Source organism: Scyliorhinus torazame, chromosome 7 (genome assembly GCF_047496885.1).
Source record: "Scyliorhinus torazame isolate Kashiwa2021f chromosome 7, sScyTor2.1, whole genome shotgun sequence".
Taxonomy (NCBI): Eukaryota; Metazoa; Chordata; class Chondrichthyes; order Carcharhiniformes; family Scyliorhinidae; genus Scyliorhinus; species Scyliorhinus torazame.
The window spans coordinates 71050774-71067740 of record NC_092713.1 but is presented as its reverse complement, the minus strand read 5'-3'; the positions used below and the strand labels follow the sequence as shown (position 1 = coordinate 71067740).

Below are 16967 nucleotides of genomic sequence, written 5' to 3'. Positions count from 1 at the left end.
ACATCTTTGGTTTGTGGGGGTGAAACCCGCAGACATGGGGAGAATGTGCAAACTTCACGCGGACAGTGACCCAGGGCCGGGATTCGAACCCGGGTCCTCAGCGCCGCAGTCCCAGTGCTAACCACTGCGCCACATGCCGCCCACTTCCCATTATAAAAGGAGGCACCAGATTTAATCCTGTCATTTTTTGTATTCATGTATACTGAAGCATTTATTCTGTTCTGGACCAGTGTTAAAGCCTTGCTGTGTTATTTGTAAAAATGAAAAAACTTTAATAATATATTTTTTTTAATGTGATCATAACTGCTAGGTTGTAGTTACTAGAAGGGTCTGGTACATAAAGGGTTAATGTGGGACTGAGTACAGTACCACCAACTCAGTGATGTAACAAGGCACATGACCCAAAGCCAATGTCAATCTAGAGGTAGATAGAGATGGGTAAAGACCCAGATTGGAGTCAGCTGTACTCTCTAATGTAAATATGTACACAGTTATGAGTTGTCAATAAAGACTTGCTGTTAACATACTCCAGACAATAAAGCCTACTTCATGGTGTCCGAAGCAGGATTCTTCACGGTGGCAACAGTGGGATCCAGATTCTTCAGTCACAAATTGGCCTGAGCTGCAGCTGTGGCCCTCTGATAATCACGGCTGCGAAGGATGGAGGAACTAAACAAAGCAGTGTTGCTTCCCCAGCCTGCCAGCAGGAGGCTGCCTCCATCCATCGGCTGGGCTTTGGCCTGAGCTAGGGTACAGGATGTCTGCCAACTAGAAATTCCAGATGGTGTCCGATGAGTATCCTCAATACGTCCCTTAACTGACCTAATTCTCTCCCCACCTCTGGCATCCAAACAGCCATCACACGCCCAAAGCAGCTGCCATGAAAATATGCAGGAGGCAGAAACATCAGTCAGCTGACAGCACAAAACTGCTGGCATTCCCACTTCCAGTCCTGTCTCCTCAGCTCAATGAAAATTCAGCTAATTATTTCTCCAATTGGCATGTTCTCCCTACCGCGAAGTGACCATCATATCTGTTGCATGAGATAATTTAAGACATACAAGTCCTTTCTTAAAGAGAAGTGATGGGAGTATACATTAGTTCAGTGTTTTTCAAACTTTATCCCCTGGGATCCACTTTTACCAAACAGCTGACCTTCGGGACCCATGCCGGCCAACTTCTACGACCCATGCCAGACGACCTTTGTAACACATCATTTTCACTTACCTTTAATATAACAGGGGAGCCTTCTTGGTCCTCATGAAATCACTCCCTTTGTCATTCAATGTTACATTTCTGCTAAGGACTTCAGCTGATGATTTAAGTTTTCGTTGCATCCTTTGAAAAAAATCAAGAAGTTTGTCCTCTAACTTGCCACGCTTAGTCTTCAAATGCCTTTGAAGTTTGAGGGTTTTAAACTTTCATTTGTCAGTACTTCCCGACATATAATACTCATGGACTTTGCATTCTGATTTGCATTGGCATAATTAACAAAGCCATACCTCAAGAAATCATCTTTATACTGCTTTGTTCATGATTTGAGTTTCTTCTTAATGGATTGTTCACAAGAGGCTCTGGAGCTCTGTATACAGCTCACACCAGCACTGCTTGCCCTGCCGTGGACTCCTGAGCAGTCTCTCCAACATATTCAGTTGTCAGATCCTGGCCCTCTCTTCCTCATTATAAATCGATCCATCTTCAGTTCATCACAGCCCTGTTGCTTGCTGGCAACTACAAATTGGAGGAATCTCTCCTCCGTGATTTTGCACCCAAAGCATGGACGTACTGGGTGCATTATAAGTCAGTGTACGTGCTGGGCGCGTGGCCTGTTCTCTGCTGCCACTTCTGGTGGGAAGACTCCATTGTTCGTATTTAAAGGCTGGTTGCGGCAGGCATTCTCAACTAGAGCCAGTCATAGCCATTGGGTGCTTCTCCTGTGATCGGGAACTTTGCAACCGATCGCTCTGCGACCCTACTGGCTCCCGCCTGCAACCCACTCACGAGTCATGACCCATAGTTTGAAAAACCCTGCATTAAATGACTCCGACTGTACAGCCTCAGAATTCCACCAGTGCAGCTTTTTATTACCTTCACACTGCACCACATGTTCTGATCTCTAATATGAATAAAAACACTTTCACGTGTGACTGTCTGCGTGGGTTTCCTCCAGGTGTTCCGGTTTCTTCCCACATCCCAAAGATGTGCAGGTTAGGTGGATTGACCATGCCAAATTGTCCCTTGAGTGTCCAAAAGATTAGGTAGATTTATGGGGATAGGGTGGAGGCATGGGCTTAAATAGGGTGCTCTTTCCAAGGGCCTGTGCAGACTCGATGGGCTAAATAGTCTCTTTCTGCACTGTAGGGATTCTATGATTCGATTAAAAAAAAAAAACTAATGGCTGCCTCTTTCTCCAGGAGGAGAAAGAGGCAGACATTCTGGCCTTTGCTTCCCTGGTAGCCCGAAGGCGTATATTGCTGGCGTGGAGGGACTCAAAGCCCCCGAAAATCGGAGACCTAGCTTTCGGACATGGCAGGCTTCCTCTGCCTGGGGAAAATTAAGTTTGCCATGAGAGGGGTTCGCCCAGAGGTGGCAACCATTCGTCGACTTTCTATCAGAGAACTAATCGTCAGCAGAAAGCGCGGGGTGGGGGGGGGGTAGACTAGCGTAGGTTAGGGGGGTAAGTAATGGCAAGACCTGCGGGAGAGGGTGGTGGAATTTTTTACTATGTATATACTTCTCTTGTTATTTATATTGTTGATTCTGTGCTGTTAAAATGCCAAAGAAAATACCTCAATAAACGATTATTTTTTTTCTAAACAAACAATTTTATTGAGGTATTTTAGGCCTATACGAACTAGGAGCAGGAGTAGGCCATCTGGCCCCTCGAGCCTGCTCCACCATTCAATGAGATCATGGCTGATCTTTTGTGGACTCAGCTCCACTTTCCGGCCCGAACACCATAACCCTTAATCCCTTTATTCTTCAAAATACTATCTATCTTTATCTTAAAAACATTTAATGAAGGAGCCTCAACTGCTTCACTGGGAAAGGAATTCCATAGATTCACAACCCTTTGGGTGAAGAAGTTCCTCCTAAACTCAGTCCTGAATCTACTTCCCTTATTTTGAGGCTATGCCCTCTAGTTCTGCTTTCACCCACCAGTGGAAACAACCTGCCCACATCTATCCTATCTATTCCCTTCATAATTTTATATGTTTCTATAAGATCCCCCTCATCCTTCTAAATTCCAACGAGTCCAGTCCCAGTCTACTCAACCTCCCCTCGTAATCCAACCCCTTCAGCTCTGGGATTAACCTAGTGTATCTCCTCTGCACACACTCCAGTGCCAATACGTCCTTTCTCAAGTAAGGAGACCAAAACTGAACACAATACTCCAGGTGTGGCCTCACTAACACCTTATACAATTGCAGCATAACCTCCCTAGTCTTAAACTCCACCCCTCTAGCAATGAAGGACAAAATTCCATTTGCCTTCTTAATCACCTGTTGCACCTGTAAACCAACTTTTTGCAACTCATGCACTAGCACACCCAGGTCTCTCTGCACAGCAGCATGTTTTAATATTTTATCATTTAAATATTAATCCCTTTTGCTGTTATTCCTACCAAAATGGATAACCTCACATTTGTCAACATTGTATTCTATCTGCCAGACCCTAGCCCATCCACTTAGCCTAAACAAATCCCTCTGCAGACTTCCAGTATCCTCTGCACTTTTTGCTTTACCACTCACCTTAGTGTCGTCTGCAAACTTGGACACATTGCCCTTGGTCCCCCAACTCCAAATCATCTATGTAAATTGTGAACAATTGTGGGCCCAACACTGATCCCCGAGGGACACCACTAGCTACTGATTGCCAACCCGAGAAACACCCATTAATCCCCACTCTTTGCTTTCTAATAATTAACCAATCCTCTAGCCATGCTACTACTTTCCCCTTAATGCCATGCATCTTTATCTTATGCAGCAACCTTTTGTGTGGCACCTCGTCAAAGGCTTTCTGGAAATCCAGATATACCACATCCACTGGCTCCCCATTATCTACCGCACTGGTAATGTCCTCAAAGAATTCCACTAAATTAGTTAGAAACAATGACATTGTACAGTACAAACAAAAAAAGAAGTCAAGACACAAATTACACATGAAACATACTGCAAACCACGGCTCTGTTCACACAGTGACCTGCCTCAACATCCCCCTACGCTACCCTAGCCACCACCCCCCTCCCCCCTGCTGACGCTTACTCCTCTGCGAAGAAGTCAATAAATGGCTGCCACCTTCGGGCGAACCCTAGTAGCGAACCTCTCAAGGCGAACTTGACTTTCTCTAGGCCAAGAAAGCTCGCCATGTCCAATAGCCATACCTCAGCCCTCGGGGGCTTTGAGTCCCTCCATGCTAACAGTATTCGGCGCCGGGCTACCAGGGAAGCAAAGGCCAGAACATCGGCCTCTCTTTCTTCCGGACTCCCAGGTCCTCCAAAACCCCAAAGATTGCTACCTCCGGGCTCATTACCACCCCAGTTTTCAACACCCGGGACATGACATCTGCGAATCCCTGCCAATACCTTCCGAGTTTAAGGCACGACCAGAACATGTGTACATGGTTAGCCGGCCCTCCGGCGCATCTAGCACACTTGTCCTCCAGCCCGAAGAATCTGCTCATCCGGGCCACCGTCATGTTGGCCTGGTGCACGACCTTAAACTGGATCAGGCTGAGCCTGGTGCATGTTGTGGTCGCATTTACTCTGCTCAGGGCTTCTGCCCAAATACCGTCCTCCAGCTCTCCCCCCACCCCCCCACCCCCCCCGAGCTCCTCCTCCCACTTAAGATTCAGGCCCTTGGTCTGCGTATCCTCAGCTCTCATTAGCTCCTTGTAGACGTCTGAAACTCTACCCTCTCCCATCTCTCCCCTAGAAACTACCCTGTCCTGCCTCCCCTTCGGCGGGAGACGTGGGAAAGGTGGCAGCAGTCTGCGTACAAAATTCTGCACCTATAAGTATCTAAAGTCGTTCCCTCCCATCAGCCCAAACTTCTGCTCCAGAGCCCTCATGCTCGGAAAGCTCCCTTCCAGGAACAGATCCCCCATCCTCACAATCCCCGCCCTCCTCCACAGTCGATACCCCCCGTCCAGGTTCCCCGGGGCAAATCGGTGGTTGCCGCAGATTGGGGTCCACACCGATGCTCTTACCTCCCCTACATGCCTCCTCCACTGGCCCCAAATCCGAAGTGCCGCCACCACTATCGGGCTGGTGGAGTACCGTGCTGGCGAAAGCGGCAGAAGCGCCGTGACCAGGGCTGCTAAGCTAGTGCCCCTGCATGAAGCAGCTTCCTCCCGCTCCGAAACCGACCCCGCACCCACCATCCATTTCCTTATCATCGCTATGTTGGCAGCCCAGTAATAGTTGCTGAAGTTCGGCAATGCCAGCGCCCCTTCTCCTCTGTTCCTTTGAAGCATCACCCTCTTCACCCGCGGGGACTTCCCTGCCCATACAAATCCCAGAATAATTTTATTCAGCATCTTAAATAAGGACCGCGGGATAAAGATGGGGAGACACTGAAAAACAAACAAGAACCGCGGGAGAATCGTCATCTTAACAGTCTGCACCCTCCCCACCAAATGATAGCGGGAGCGCATCCCACCTCCGGACCTCCTCCCTCACTCATTCCACCAGTCGGGACAGGTTGAGCTTATGCAACCTGCCCCAGTCCCGTGCCACCTGAATCCCCAAATATTGGGATCTCTCCCCCACTTGCCTGAATGGCAACCCCTTCAGCCTACTCTCCTGCCCCCGTGCCTGAATTACAAACAACTCGCTCTTAGCCATGTTCAGTTTGTATCCGGAGAACCAGCCAAATTCCCTCAGGGTTGCCATAATACCGTCCATCCCCACCATTGGGTCTGATACATATAACAGATCATCCACATATAACGAGACTCTATGTTCCACTCCCCCTGGACCAGCCCTTTCCAGCCCCGAGAAGCTCTCAGTGCAATTGCCAGCGGCTCTATGGCCAGCGCAAACAGCAGTGGGGAGAGGGGGCAGCCCTGTCTTGTCGCACGGTGCAGTCTAAAGTAGTCCGATGTCGTCCTGTTCGTCCTGACACTCGCCTCCGGGGCCTGATACAATAGCCTAACCCAGTCGATGAACCCCCCCGCCCCGAACCTGAACCGTCGTAGTACCTCCCACAGATAGTCCCTCTCGACCCGGTCAAAAGCCTTTTCAGCATCCATGGCTACGACTATCTCTACCTCCCTACTCTCCGGGGGCCTCATAATCACGTTGAGCAGGTTGGCCACCAGCTGCCTCCCCTTTACAAACCCGGTTTGATCCTCCACAATTACATCCGGTACACAGTCCTCAATACTGGTCGCCAAAATCTTGGCCAGTAACTTGGCGTCTACGTTAATCAAAGAGATCGGCCTGTATGACCCACAGGCCTCCGGGTCCTTATCCCGTTTCAGAATGAGCGAGATGGTGGCCTGCGACATCGTCGGGGGTAAACTCCCTCTGTCTCTTGCCTCGTTAAAGACCCTGACCAGCACCGGCCCCACTATCCCGGCAAATTTTTTGTAAAACTCCACCGGATACCCGTTGGGCCCCGGGGCTTTACCCAACTGCATGACCTTCAGGCTCCTCAACACCTCTTCGATACTGACCAGGGCCCCCAGTCCGTCCACGAACACCCTCCCCACTCTTGGGAAGGTCAGTCCGTCCAAGAATCGCCTCATCCCCCCCGGTCCCCTGGGTGGTTCCGAAGTGTACAGCTTCCGATAAAAGTCCCTAAAGACCTTGTTCAGCCCTGCTGGATCACCCACTAGATTAGCTTCCCCATCCACTACCTTCCCTATTTCCCTAGCCGCTTCCCTCTTCCTCAGTTGCTGCGCAAGCATTCTACTGGCCTTCTCCCCATTCTCATAAATCGCGCTTTTTACCTTTCTAAGCTGCTCTACAGCCTTGCCTGTAGTCAGCACCCCAAATTCGGCCTGCAACCTCTGTCGTTTCCTGAGTAACTGGCCTCGGGGATTCCGCATAACTCCTGTCCATCCGTAGAATTTCCTTAATCAGTCGGTCCGTCTCTGCCCTATCTGTCCTGTCCCTGTACGCCCGGATTGAAATCAGCTCCCCTCTCACCACTGCCTTCAGTGCCTCCCAGAGCACCGCTGCCGAGACTTCTGCAGTATCGTTCACCTGCAGGTAATTCTGAAAGTAGTCCAACTTCCAGCCTCCATGGTGGGCGCTGATAGCTGTCCTTACAAAACTGCAGGTCTACCCAGTGCGGAACATGGTCCGATATGGCAATTGCCGAATATTCTGCCCCCACCATTCCGGCCAGCAGGTCCCTACTCACAACAAAGTAGTCAATTTGGAAATACACCTTGTGGACGTGGGAGTAGTACGAGAACTCCCTCGCCGTCGGCTGGCTAAGTCTCCACGGATCTGCTCCCCCCATTTGCTCCATGAACCCTCTCAGTTCCTTTGCCATCGCTGGCAACCTGCCCGTTCTTGAGCATGACCAGTCCAGGCTCGGGTCGAGGACTGTATTAAAGTCCTCGCCCATGATCAACTTACGCGAATCCAAGTCGGGCATATTCCCGAGCATCCTCCTAATAAAATCCACGTCCCAATTAGGGGCATACACACTGACTAGGACTACTCTCACCCCTTCGAGCTTACCCCTCACCATAACAAACCTGCCACCCCCATCCACGACTATGCCCTCCGCCTCAAATTGTATCCTTTTATTAATCAGAATCGCAACCCCCCTCGTCTTAGAATCATGCCCCGAATGGAAGACCTGACTGACCCAGCCCTTCCTTAACCTAACCTGTTCTGCCACGTTCAGGTGCGTCTCCTGCATCAAGACTATGTCCGCCCTCAGAACCCGCAGATGCGCAAACACACGCGCCCTCTTCACTGGCCTGTTTAACCCTCTAACGTTCCAGGTGATCAGCCTGATTAGGGGGCACTTCACCTCCCCCCCCCTTTGCCGATTAGCCATCCCCTTTCCTTGGCCAGCCCCCCAGCCATGTGTCGCGCTTCCTCTGGCCCGCCCCCTGGCCGGCTCCACCAATGACCTCTTCACTGTTACCATGCCCAGTTCCATCCCCGTCAGCAGAACCCCCCCCTAGCAACACCCTACTATCTCCCCCCCCCCCCCCCTTAGCAACACCCTCCTATCACCTAACCCCTGTTCTAATCTAACTGTATGGACACCCCCCACCTTGGCTCTCGTTGACTAGCTGCACTCAGCTAGCCTGGGGCTCCCAGCCTCGGCACCATCACGTCTCCCACCCATTGCTCCCAGTCACCCCGACCCGTCCACACCACTTCACCAGATCAGCCCTACCTAAACAAACACTCTATACAAGCGCCTCTTCGGGTTCCTCAAAATAGTGGTGCTGACCCTTATACGTGACCCACAGTCGCACCGGAAAAAGCAGCCCGAATTTCCCATTGTTTTTATACAGCATCTCCTTCACCTGCCTGTAGCCTCCCATCCTCTTGGCCACCTCAGCGCTCAAATCCTGGTACACACGGAGGGTGGTATTGTCCCAAATACAGCTTTGTGTGCTCTTTGCCCATTGCAGCACTTGTTCCTTGTCCAGGTACCTGTGAAAGTGTACCACCATCGCTCGTGGGGGGCCCCCTTGTCGCGTCTGCCTCACCTGCACTCGGTGTGCCCCGTCCACCACCGGCGGGCGCAGGAACACCTCGTTCCCCAGCAACATCTGAAACATACTGCAGCAGCATCTAGCCCCTCTGCCCCCTCTGGGAGGCCCACGATTCTCACGTTCTGCAGGCGAGATCTGTTGTCCAGGTCCTCCAGCCTTTCCAGAAGCACTTTTTGCTGGTCCCTCAGCCTCCGAATTTCCACATCCGCCCCCGTTTGAAAGTCAGCCTGCTCCTTCGCTGACTTCTCCAACTGCTGGAGCTTCTCAGCCTGATCATCCAGCCTTTTTACTATCCAATCAATCGACTTCTGAAGCGGCTCCAAGTTGTCAGGTTTCAAAGCCAAAAAGCCCTCCTGCATAGTCTGCAGCAGCTGCTCCATTGTGGGCTGGGCTGTCGGCGCCTTGCTCTGAACACCAGCCATGCTGGTCTCTCTCACAGCCTCCACTGTGACCTTACTCGACCACTTCTTCTGCTGCTTACGGTCCCTCCGGCTTCTTCGGTCCATACAATTCTGTATGGGTCCTGTGCCTGAGTGCTATTGCTTTCCAGTTCTGCGCTCAAAAGCGCAAAGAGGTCAGGGGAAAAGGTCCAAAAGTCCGACCGAAACGGGAGCCACCAAATGTGCGACCTACTCCATCATAGTCGCCACCGGAAGTCCAATAAAACGATTATTTAAAAAAAAAGAAAAGAGATTGCAGAGAACATGGATGCATTGTAATCTTCCATAATTCCCTAGAACTCTGTTCAAAAACGGAAGGAGATAGAAAACAGGAATCTAGAGGCAGCTTAGCCTAATATCTGGAATTGGGAAAATATTGGAATCCAATACTAAAAGTAGAAGTAGGATATTTAGAAAATGATAAAATAATTAGGCAGGGTCAACACATTTTGTGAAAAGGAAATTGTGTTTGACAAATTTATTAGAATTCTTTGAGGATGTAATAAACAGGTTGCAAAAGGGGTACCAGTAGTTGCCAGGGGCATATTTACAATGAAACGCACCATGCCATGGCACAGGACCCCCAAAGGCCAAGGGTCCCCAAATGCCGGCTCTCTAATGTCTCTCAGAGCCAATCAGGTACAGACACACATTGGAAACCCACTCACCCACAATTGAGACGTCAATCACTATTGTCAGCCGAGCGCAGACCCGATCTGCTCTGCTGCAGCTCTTGGCTCTGCTCAGGTGCAGTGAGTATGGAATCACGGGGAGACCTAGTCCGTGTTGCCAGATATGAATTGTAGCTCTGATGCACACAGTTGTTATTGGCAGCCAGCATTTGGGAATTTGAATCTGAGAAAAAGTAAGCCTGAGTGGCTGGTACGTGAGTGGGGCTGGAAGATTTTTAATAAATTCATTTACGGGATGTGGGGATCGCTGGTTAGGCCAGCATTTATTGCCCATCTCTAGTTGCCCTTCAGAAGGTGATGGTGTGTTGCCTTCTTAAACCGCTGTAGTCCTTGAGGTGTAGGTACACCCACTGTGCAGTTCAGGAGGGAGTTCCAGGATATTGTCCCAGCGATAGTGAAGAAGCGTCATTATATTTCCAAGTCAGGGTGGTGAATTACTTGGAGGGGAATCTCCAGGTGGTGGGGTTCCCAGGTATCTGCTGCTCTTGTCATTCTGGATGGTAGTGGTCATGGGTTTGGAAGATGCTATCTAAGGAACCTAGGTGAGTTACTGCAGTGCATCTTGTAGATGGTACACACAGCTGCCACTGTTCTTCGGTGGTGGAGTATTTGAATGTTTGTGGAAGGGGGAGTGATCAAGCGGGCTGCTTTATCCTGGATGGTGTCAAGCTTCTTGAGTGTTGTTGGCACTGCGCTCATCCAGGCAAGTGGAGAGTATTCCATTACACTCCTGACTTGTGCCTTGTAGATGATGGACAGGCTTTGGGTGTCAGGAGATGAGTTACTCGCAGTAGGATTCCTAGTCCTTGACCTGCCCCGTAGCCACAGTATTAATGTGGCTAGTCCAGTTCAGTTTCTGATCAATGGTAACCCCAGGATGTTGATTGTGGGGATTCAATGATGGTAATGCCATTGAATGTCAAGGGGTGGTGGTTAGATCCTCTCTTGTAGGAGATGGTCATTGCCTGGCACTTGTTTGGCGTGAATGTAACTTGCCACTTGTCAACCCAGGCCTGGATATTAATTTTCAAATCCAAGGTGTTTCACAGATGCTGTTTTCTGTATGTTCTTGGTAGCCTGTACTTTGAGGGTGGGACTTCCAGATCAAGGCCATGCCTGCCATTTTGGAAGGTTCATGGAACCTCCATGACTCTGTAAAAATCTGGGCCAAAGGGTGTGCAAAAGGGATTCTGATAGGGTAAGTGAATAGGTGAGTGATTAGCAGGTGGAAAATAATGTGGGAAAAGGTGAGGTTGTCTACTTCAGATGGAATAATAGAAAAACGGAATATTACTTAAAATGAGGAAGACTTTAGAATGCTGTAGTACAGAAGGATCGGGGTGTCCTTGTGCACGAGTCACGAAAGGTTAGCATGCCATGCAGGTACACCTAATAATTAAGACAAATTGAATTTTGGCCTTTATTGTAAGGGGGATAGATTATAAAAGTAGTGAAACCTTGCTTCAACTGTGCAGGAAATTGTGGTGAGACCTCTCCTGGAGTATTGTGTACGCCTCAGTGAAGTTCACTAGACAGATTCCTGGGATGAAACGGTCGTCTTAGGAGGAAAGGTTGAGCGGGTTGGGCCGATACTCTTTGGAGATTAGAAGAACGAGAGGTGATCTTATTCAAACAAGATTCTGATGGAGCGTGACAGGATAGGTGCTGTTTCCCCTCACCTTTAACTTAATGTGAAACAGAATGTTCACTTGGTGAACTCATCATAAATTCTTGCTAGGGGATACGCCCATATAATCAGGTTGCCATGGGGAGAGAAACTCAAAGAGACACTCTTTGATGTCTCACGTGCAGTTTTAATACCTTTTCACATATTCTGAATTCTCCCTCATTGTACCCGACCAGGTGTCAGAGTGTGGTGACGAGGAGATTTTCTTCTTTTTTTTTAAATTTAGAGTACCAAATTCTTTGTTCCAATTAAGGGTCAATTTAGTGTGGCCAATCCACCTACCCTGCACATCTTTGGGTTGTGGGGTTGAAACCCACGCAGACACGGAGAATGTGCAAACTGCACACCTGGGACCGGGATTGAACCCGGGTCCTCAGCGCCGTAGGCAGCAGTGCTAACCTCTGAGCCACCGTGCTGGCCCGACTAGGGGATTTTCACAGTAACTTCATTGCGGTGTTAATGAAAGCCTACTTGTGACACTAATAAAGATTATAAAGATTAAGAAAAGGCAGGCCTGGAGTGACTTTATTTGATGAGTCAACTTTTATTTATTGAAAGCTGTGGGCTATCAGTTGTGGTCTGGCAAATCGCAGCTCGCTCTTCCACTTTTTCCAGCTTGTATTCTGTTGCAGTGCCTAAATAAGACCTTCTTGGTCTGTAAACTTTACAGTCCGAGTGTCTAGATACGGGGAAATAGCTTTGATTGTGCCTTACTCTCAGAGCCATCAACCTAGCCTCTTGCATATGTTCATCCTCCATTTCTAGAGTGCAAAGCAGTACGTTGAAAAGAGTTGAATATAGGAGCAGTAAAAATATTGTCAACCCAAGTACAAAAATGACATTCATGCAGGCAAAACTATGTATAACATTAAAGTAGGAGTCAGGGGTTAGGTGACAGTTAACCAGTTGTACTTATTACATTTTCCATGATAGTCCTTGTTGTGAATAGACAGTAATTGTGTTTAAGCTTACAAACCTGGTGACTGTAATTATTGAGCATGCCAAGGGCCAAAGACTTTGGGTATTTCAGGTAAGAATTAATGGTTAATTCACTTGTGCTGTGACTCTGGCATGAGTGGGGCTGGAATTCAATGCGGACTTGCCCAGGTGTCGTAACAATATTCATAGATAATAATTCTCAGAATTAAGATGCTGGACCGATTTTGAACTTTATAAAGATTCAAGGCACTACGTTACTTGATGACTTTGTGTTCTGCAGTTTTTTTATTGTTGAAAATTCATCGTTAGTGCATAAACCTTCCCTATGCATTTTTTGAAGTGTAACCAGTATAGTAAAGTATTTTCAAGGTAATTATTGAATCAAGCCTTGAAGTGTATTTTGTCTTCAGAATATGAAAGATTGAAATACTCTGTGAGTGAGAATTATTTAGTGACCTTCGATAGTATCTAGGACAGTGTCATGTGAGAGTGCCTTTAAGAAATGGATGTTTAAGCAATATATCTTTAAGAAATGTAGTGATGTCATAGTGTGGGTGAAGCTGGGCTTTATATCAGCCATTTTGCAGTTTTTTAGTTTCAGTTTGAAAAGAGCTCGGGAGAGTCTGTGTTTGCAGTGAGCTGGATCTGCTGTGATCTCTGCCATGAAAGACTATCTCTGGATCATTTGGGTGATTTAAACTCATAATAGTAAAGCCTTTAACCTGATGTGTTTCTGTTTAAAGGTGTTAAGTCTCTCTTGGATGTTGAAAGGAATAACTGAAGGATTATTTAGTGTTGTAATATTTTCGGGGTTATCTTTGAAGTAAGGGGGTGTTAAGAGATCCAATGTTTATTTAAACGGGTTAAGTTGAATTCATAGAATAAACATTGTTTTGTGTTTAAAAACCATTTGCCCATAATTGCTGTATCACACCTGGAGAACAAGCCGTGTGCTAGGAAAAGCAACAAATACATTAAAGGGGAAGGTTGGTTGAACTCCATGATACATTTTGGGGTTCTGAAAGTGCCTCGCCCATAACAATTGGGGGCTCGCTGCAAACACAGACACTCTCCAAGCTCTTTTCAAACTGAAACTAAAAAAACTGCAAAATGGCTGATCTAAAGCCCAGCTCCACCCACACTCTTGACATCACTGCATTTTTTAAAGGTACATTGCTTAAACAGCCATTTCTTAAAGGCACTCTCACATGACAACAGTCTTACTGATATTCTTTAAAAAAATCTAATTTTCACTTTCTTCTTAAAAATTTTCATGTTCACTTCGTAGCTCCTCAGTAATTCAATCGATAATAAAGCCTGTGGCAACTCCTTGCAAAATGGTTATTACCAACACTTGTTTGTTTGAGTGAAATATTTAGAGTACCCAATTTTTTTTCCCCCCAATTAAGGGGCTCTTTAGCGTGGCCAATCGACCTACCCTGCACATCTTTGGGTTGTGGGGGGTGAAACCCATGCAGACACGGGGAGAGTGTGCGAATTCCACAAGGACAGTGACCCGGGGTCCGGGATCGAACCCGGATCCTCGGTAGCGTGAGGCAGCAGTGCTAACTACTGCACCACCATGCCGCCCTGTTTGAGTGAAATATTTAGAATAGCAGGGAGATTTTACTTTATAGTTCAAAGGGCAGACTGGTGCCTTGACTCTCTGAACATTATCTATGGTTCCTGAATGTGGGAAGTGAAATAACTGTATTTTTGGCACCCGGCATTAGCAAATACCCTATTTGTACACTTAGCCAACAACATAAACACTTCTAATGTGTCAGTGTGATGGTCCTCGTTTCTCACACCGCACATCTCCATGATTTCACTTCGCAAATTGTTGCAAATACATCCTGAACACGCAGTCATTTGCTCACAAAATTGTGTGTTGACACTTGTTAGGACTCTGCACTCATTGCACTTTGTATTCCGCAAGTCATCAGAGAGCAAATTTCATCTCATCAATCTGAGCTCAGGTCCCAGAGGTGAAAGATTTCCAACCAACTGCATCCAATTCTTCCCAACCTTAATTAAATATTTTAATTATGTCTAACACATAACATATTAAAACACCAATAAAATGCCAACTACCTTCTTACCACATCCTTCTAGAACACATATCTGCTTAAACTATCAGATTTTTAAAAAATGAATTGGAAACATCAACATCATTGAATCATAAAATTACGAATAGGGAAAATAGTGAGCACCTACCTAGCTGCTCAGCTAGATGCCTTCCCTTTTCAGCAGGAATTACACGCTCGTCCTCCATATCACATTTATTTCCCACGAGGATCACTTGTGCATTGTCCCATGAGTAGGTTTTGATTTGGGTTGCCCTGTTTAAATAAGTGATAGAAATTAGCAGTGAATTTCCCAGATAATCTCCAAGAACACAGATTGCCTTTTCTTCCTCTAATGTGTAGTTGAGGAAGAAACGTTCCTGTAAGTACAGCCACATATGCATTATCATTTTCACTTCCACAGAGGAACAATTTGTTTCACATTTTGAAGTGCCACATGCAAGTGAACTCATATTGTGAATTTCATATTAACTCTCCTTTTTCCAGTGTGTGGAAATAAAGGGCCAGCAACGTCGAACTGAATGGAGAGCAGGGTCAAGCAGTCGAGTGACCTACCCCAGTTCCTATGTTCTAATTTCTTTGTTATTTCAACAATTGGCTGCAAATGCTTCTAGCTATATTCCGTAAATTAGTTACCATGAAAGAACATTGAACCATAAATGGATTCAAGAAGCAACTTGAGTAAGTTTTACATGTGAGCCTTTTTTGTGCATTCTCATTCTCATGACAGTAATGGAAATGCGCCAACTAGATTGAAATTTGGTTTAAAAAATGAAAGGATGATCGATGCAAAGAGCTCCTGTAATGGCGAGTCATCTGTAGCTCCTTTCAGAGCTCGGTTTAGAGTCTCCCGCTCACTGTACCCAAACAATTTAAGATTTTGCAGAGGGTGGAAAATTACCATATGGCCAGGTAAGGAGCATCAATCCAGTGTCCCTGCCTTGGAGCCTGAAGCCATGTATTCAAGTCTCATGCTAGGACTTGATTGCCAAGGTAGGTATGTTAATAACGTGGCCAAACAGGTTGACCATCAATTTGTAAATCCTTCCAACATACATCAATGGCAAGTGTAAGAATGGGGAGATTCCTGGTCTGCCCTGTGATGGAGCATCTACCATCACTACCCATAGCTCCAGGCAACAACGATACATGTAAAAATGTATGCAACTCCGACTCATCAAGGGCAGGTTGGCTCAGTTCGCTAGATGGCCAGTGTGGATCAGATTGGTGCCAACTACATGGGGTTCGACGGCTGTTCTAGCTGGGGTGGATTTGGGACCTGCCTCATAGCTTTTCCCATAAAGGAGGTAGTGGGTCTTTGGCAGAGAACTCAAGAAGAAGAAGTGCATATTGTGAGAACCTCACTGAGCTAAAATTGCTCTCACTGGACCAAAGAGGATTAAGAATGGATTGAGAGGCATAGATAATAGCTTAATGACAGTAAAAACTGAACAAGAAAACACCAAGTAGAAAATTAACAAATCTCATGACAGGCTGAAAATCTGAAGAATTTCCCCTTCAGTGAGCAGTGGGTATGTGAATCAAATGGGCTTTTCTTTTTTTAGCTTTCTTACATCTTAAAAATTGCTGTTATGATGCTGAGATAAACATTGCTATTTTTCATTCAACTCTTTATTTTCCTGAAGGCAGTGACTCAGTTTTGAGAAATGTTTTGATGGAAAGACTTGCAATTATATTGTGCTGTGTATGACCACAGGACATCCCAAAGTGCCTGCAGTATTTTTGGAAAGTAGTCACTGTTGGAATATAGAAAACGTCAATTTGCGCAAACCAAGCTCCCACAAATAGCACATGGTACAAACTTGTTAATCTGGTACAGCGATGTTTGTTGAGGGATAAATATTGACCAGGACCGAATGATATGAGCTCAGGAAGCTCTGACTAACACAGGGGTACGAGGCAGGGGTGCCCGCTGTCATCACTGCTGTTTGCGCTGGCCATTGGCGATGGCTCTCAGTGGGTCGGCAGAGTGGCAAGGGATGGGCGCCAGGACACAGTCTCCCTCCGGGACCTGGCACCCGCTGGATCCCCCCCGCCCCCCTGGCTGCCTCATTCACCCCTTCACCATTCACCCTCCCTCCAGCGAACCTCACCGCTGCCCCCACCCCAGTAAGATCTGTCCTCCCACTGTTTCCACTCAGGGGTGACGAAGACGAGGACAACACACCCCTGGAGTCACAGGTGACCAAGTCAGCGCCCACATCACCACCAGGACTGAGGCGATGGCGGTGGAGGGCCAAAGCCCCCGACAGACTTAATTTGTAATGTTTTCGTCACCCACGCTGGACTTTCTTTTTTTTTTTTTTAAACAGAGGGTGAATGTGGTAGACACCACTAGTGGTATATTGTATGCATTCCGGCACTGCCCATATATTATAAGTACGACTGTAAATCCCTGCCTGCTGGC

The 16967-nt window shown here is 47.2% G+C and overlaps 1 protein-coding gene across 1 annotated transcript in view; it reads right to left on the bottom strand.

Moving 5' to 3' along the window:
- The window catches only part of LOC140426307 (ras-related protein Rab-3B-like), a 275056-nt gene that overhangs the window by 37413 nt on the left and 220676 nt on the right, over nt 1-16967 (bottom strand). The window contains exon 4 of the mRNA XM_072510893.1: nt 14670-14794. Coding sequence (XP_072366994.1) covers nt 14670-14794 — 125 coding nt within the window. The remainder of the gene's footprint in view (nt 1-14669; nt 14795-16967) is intronic.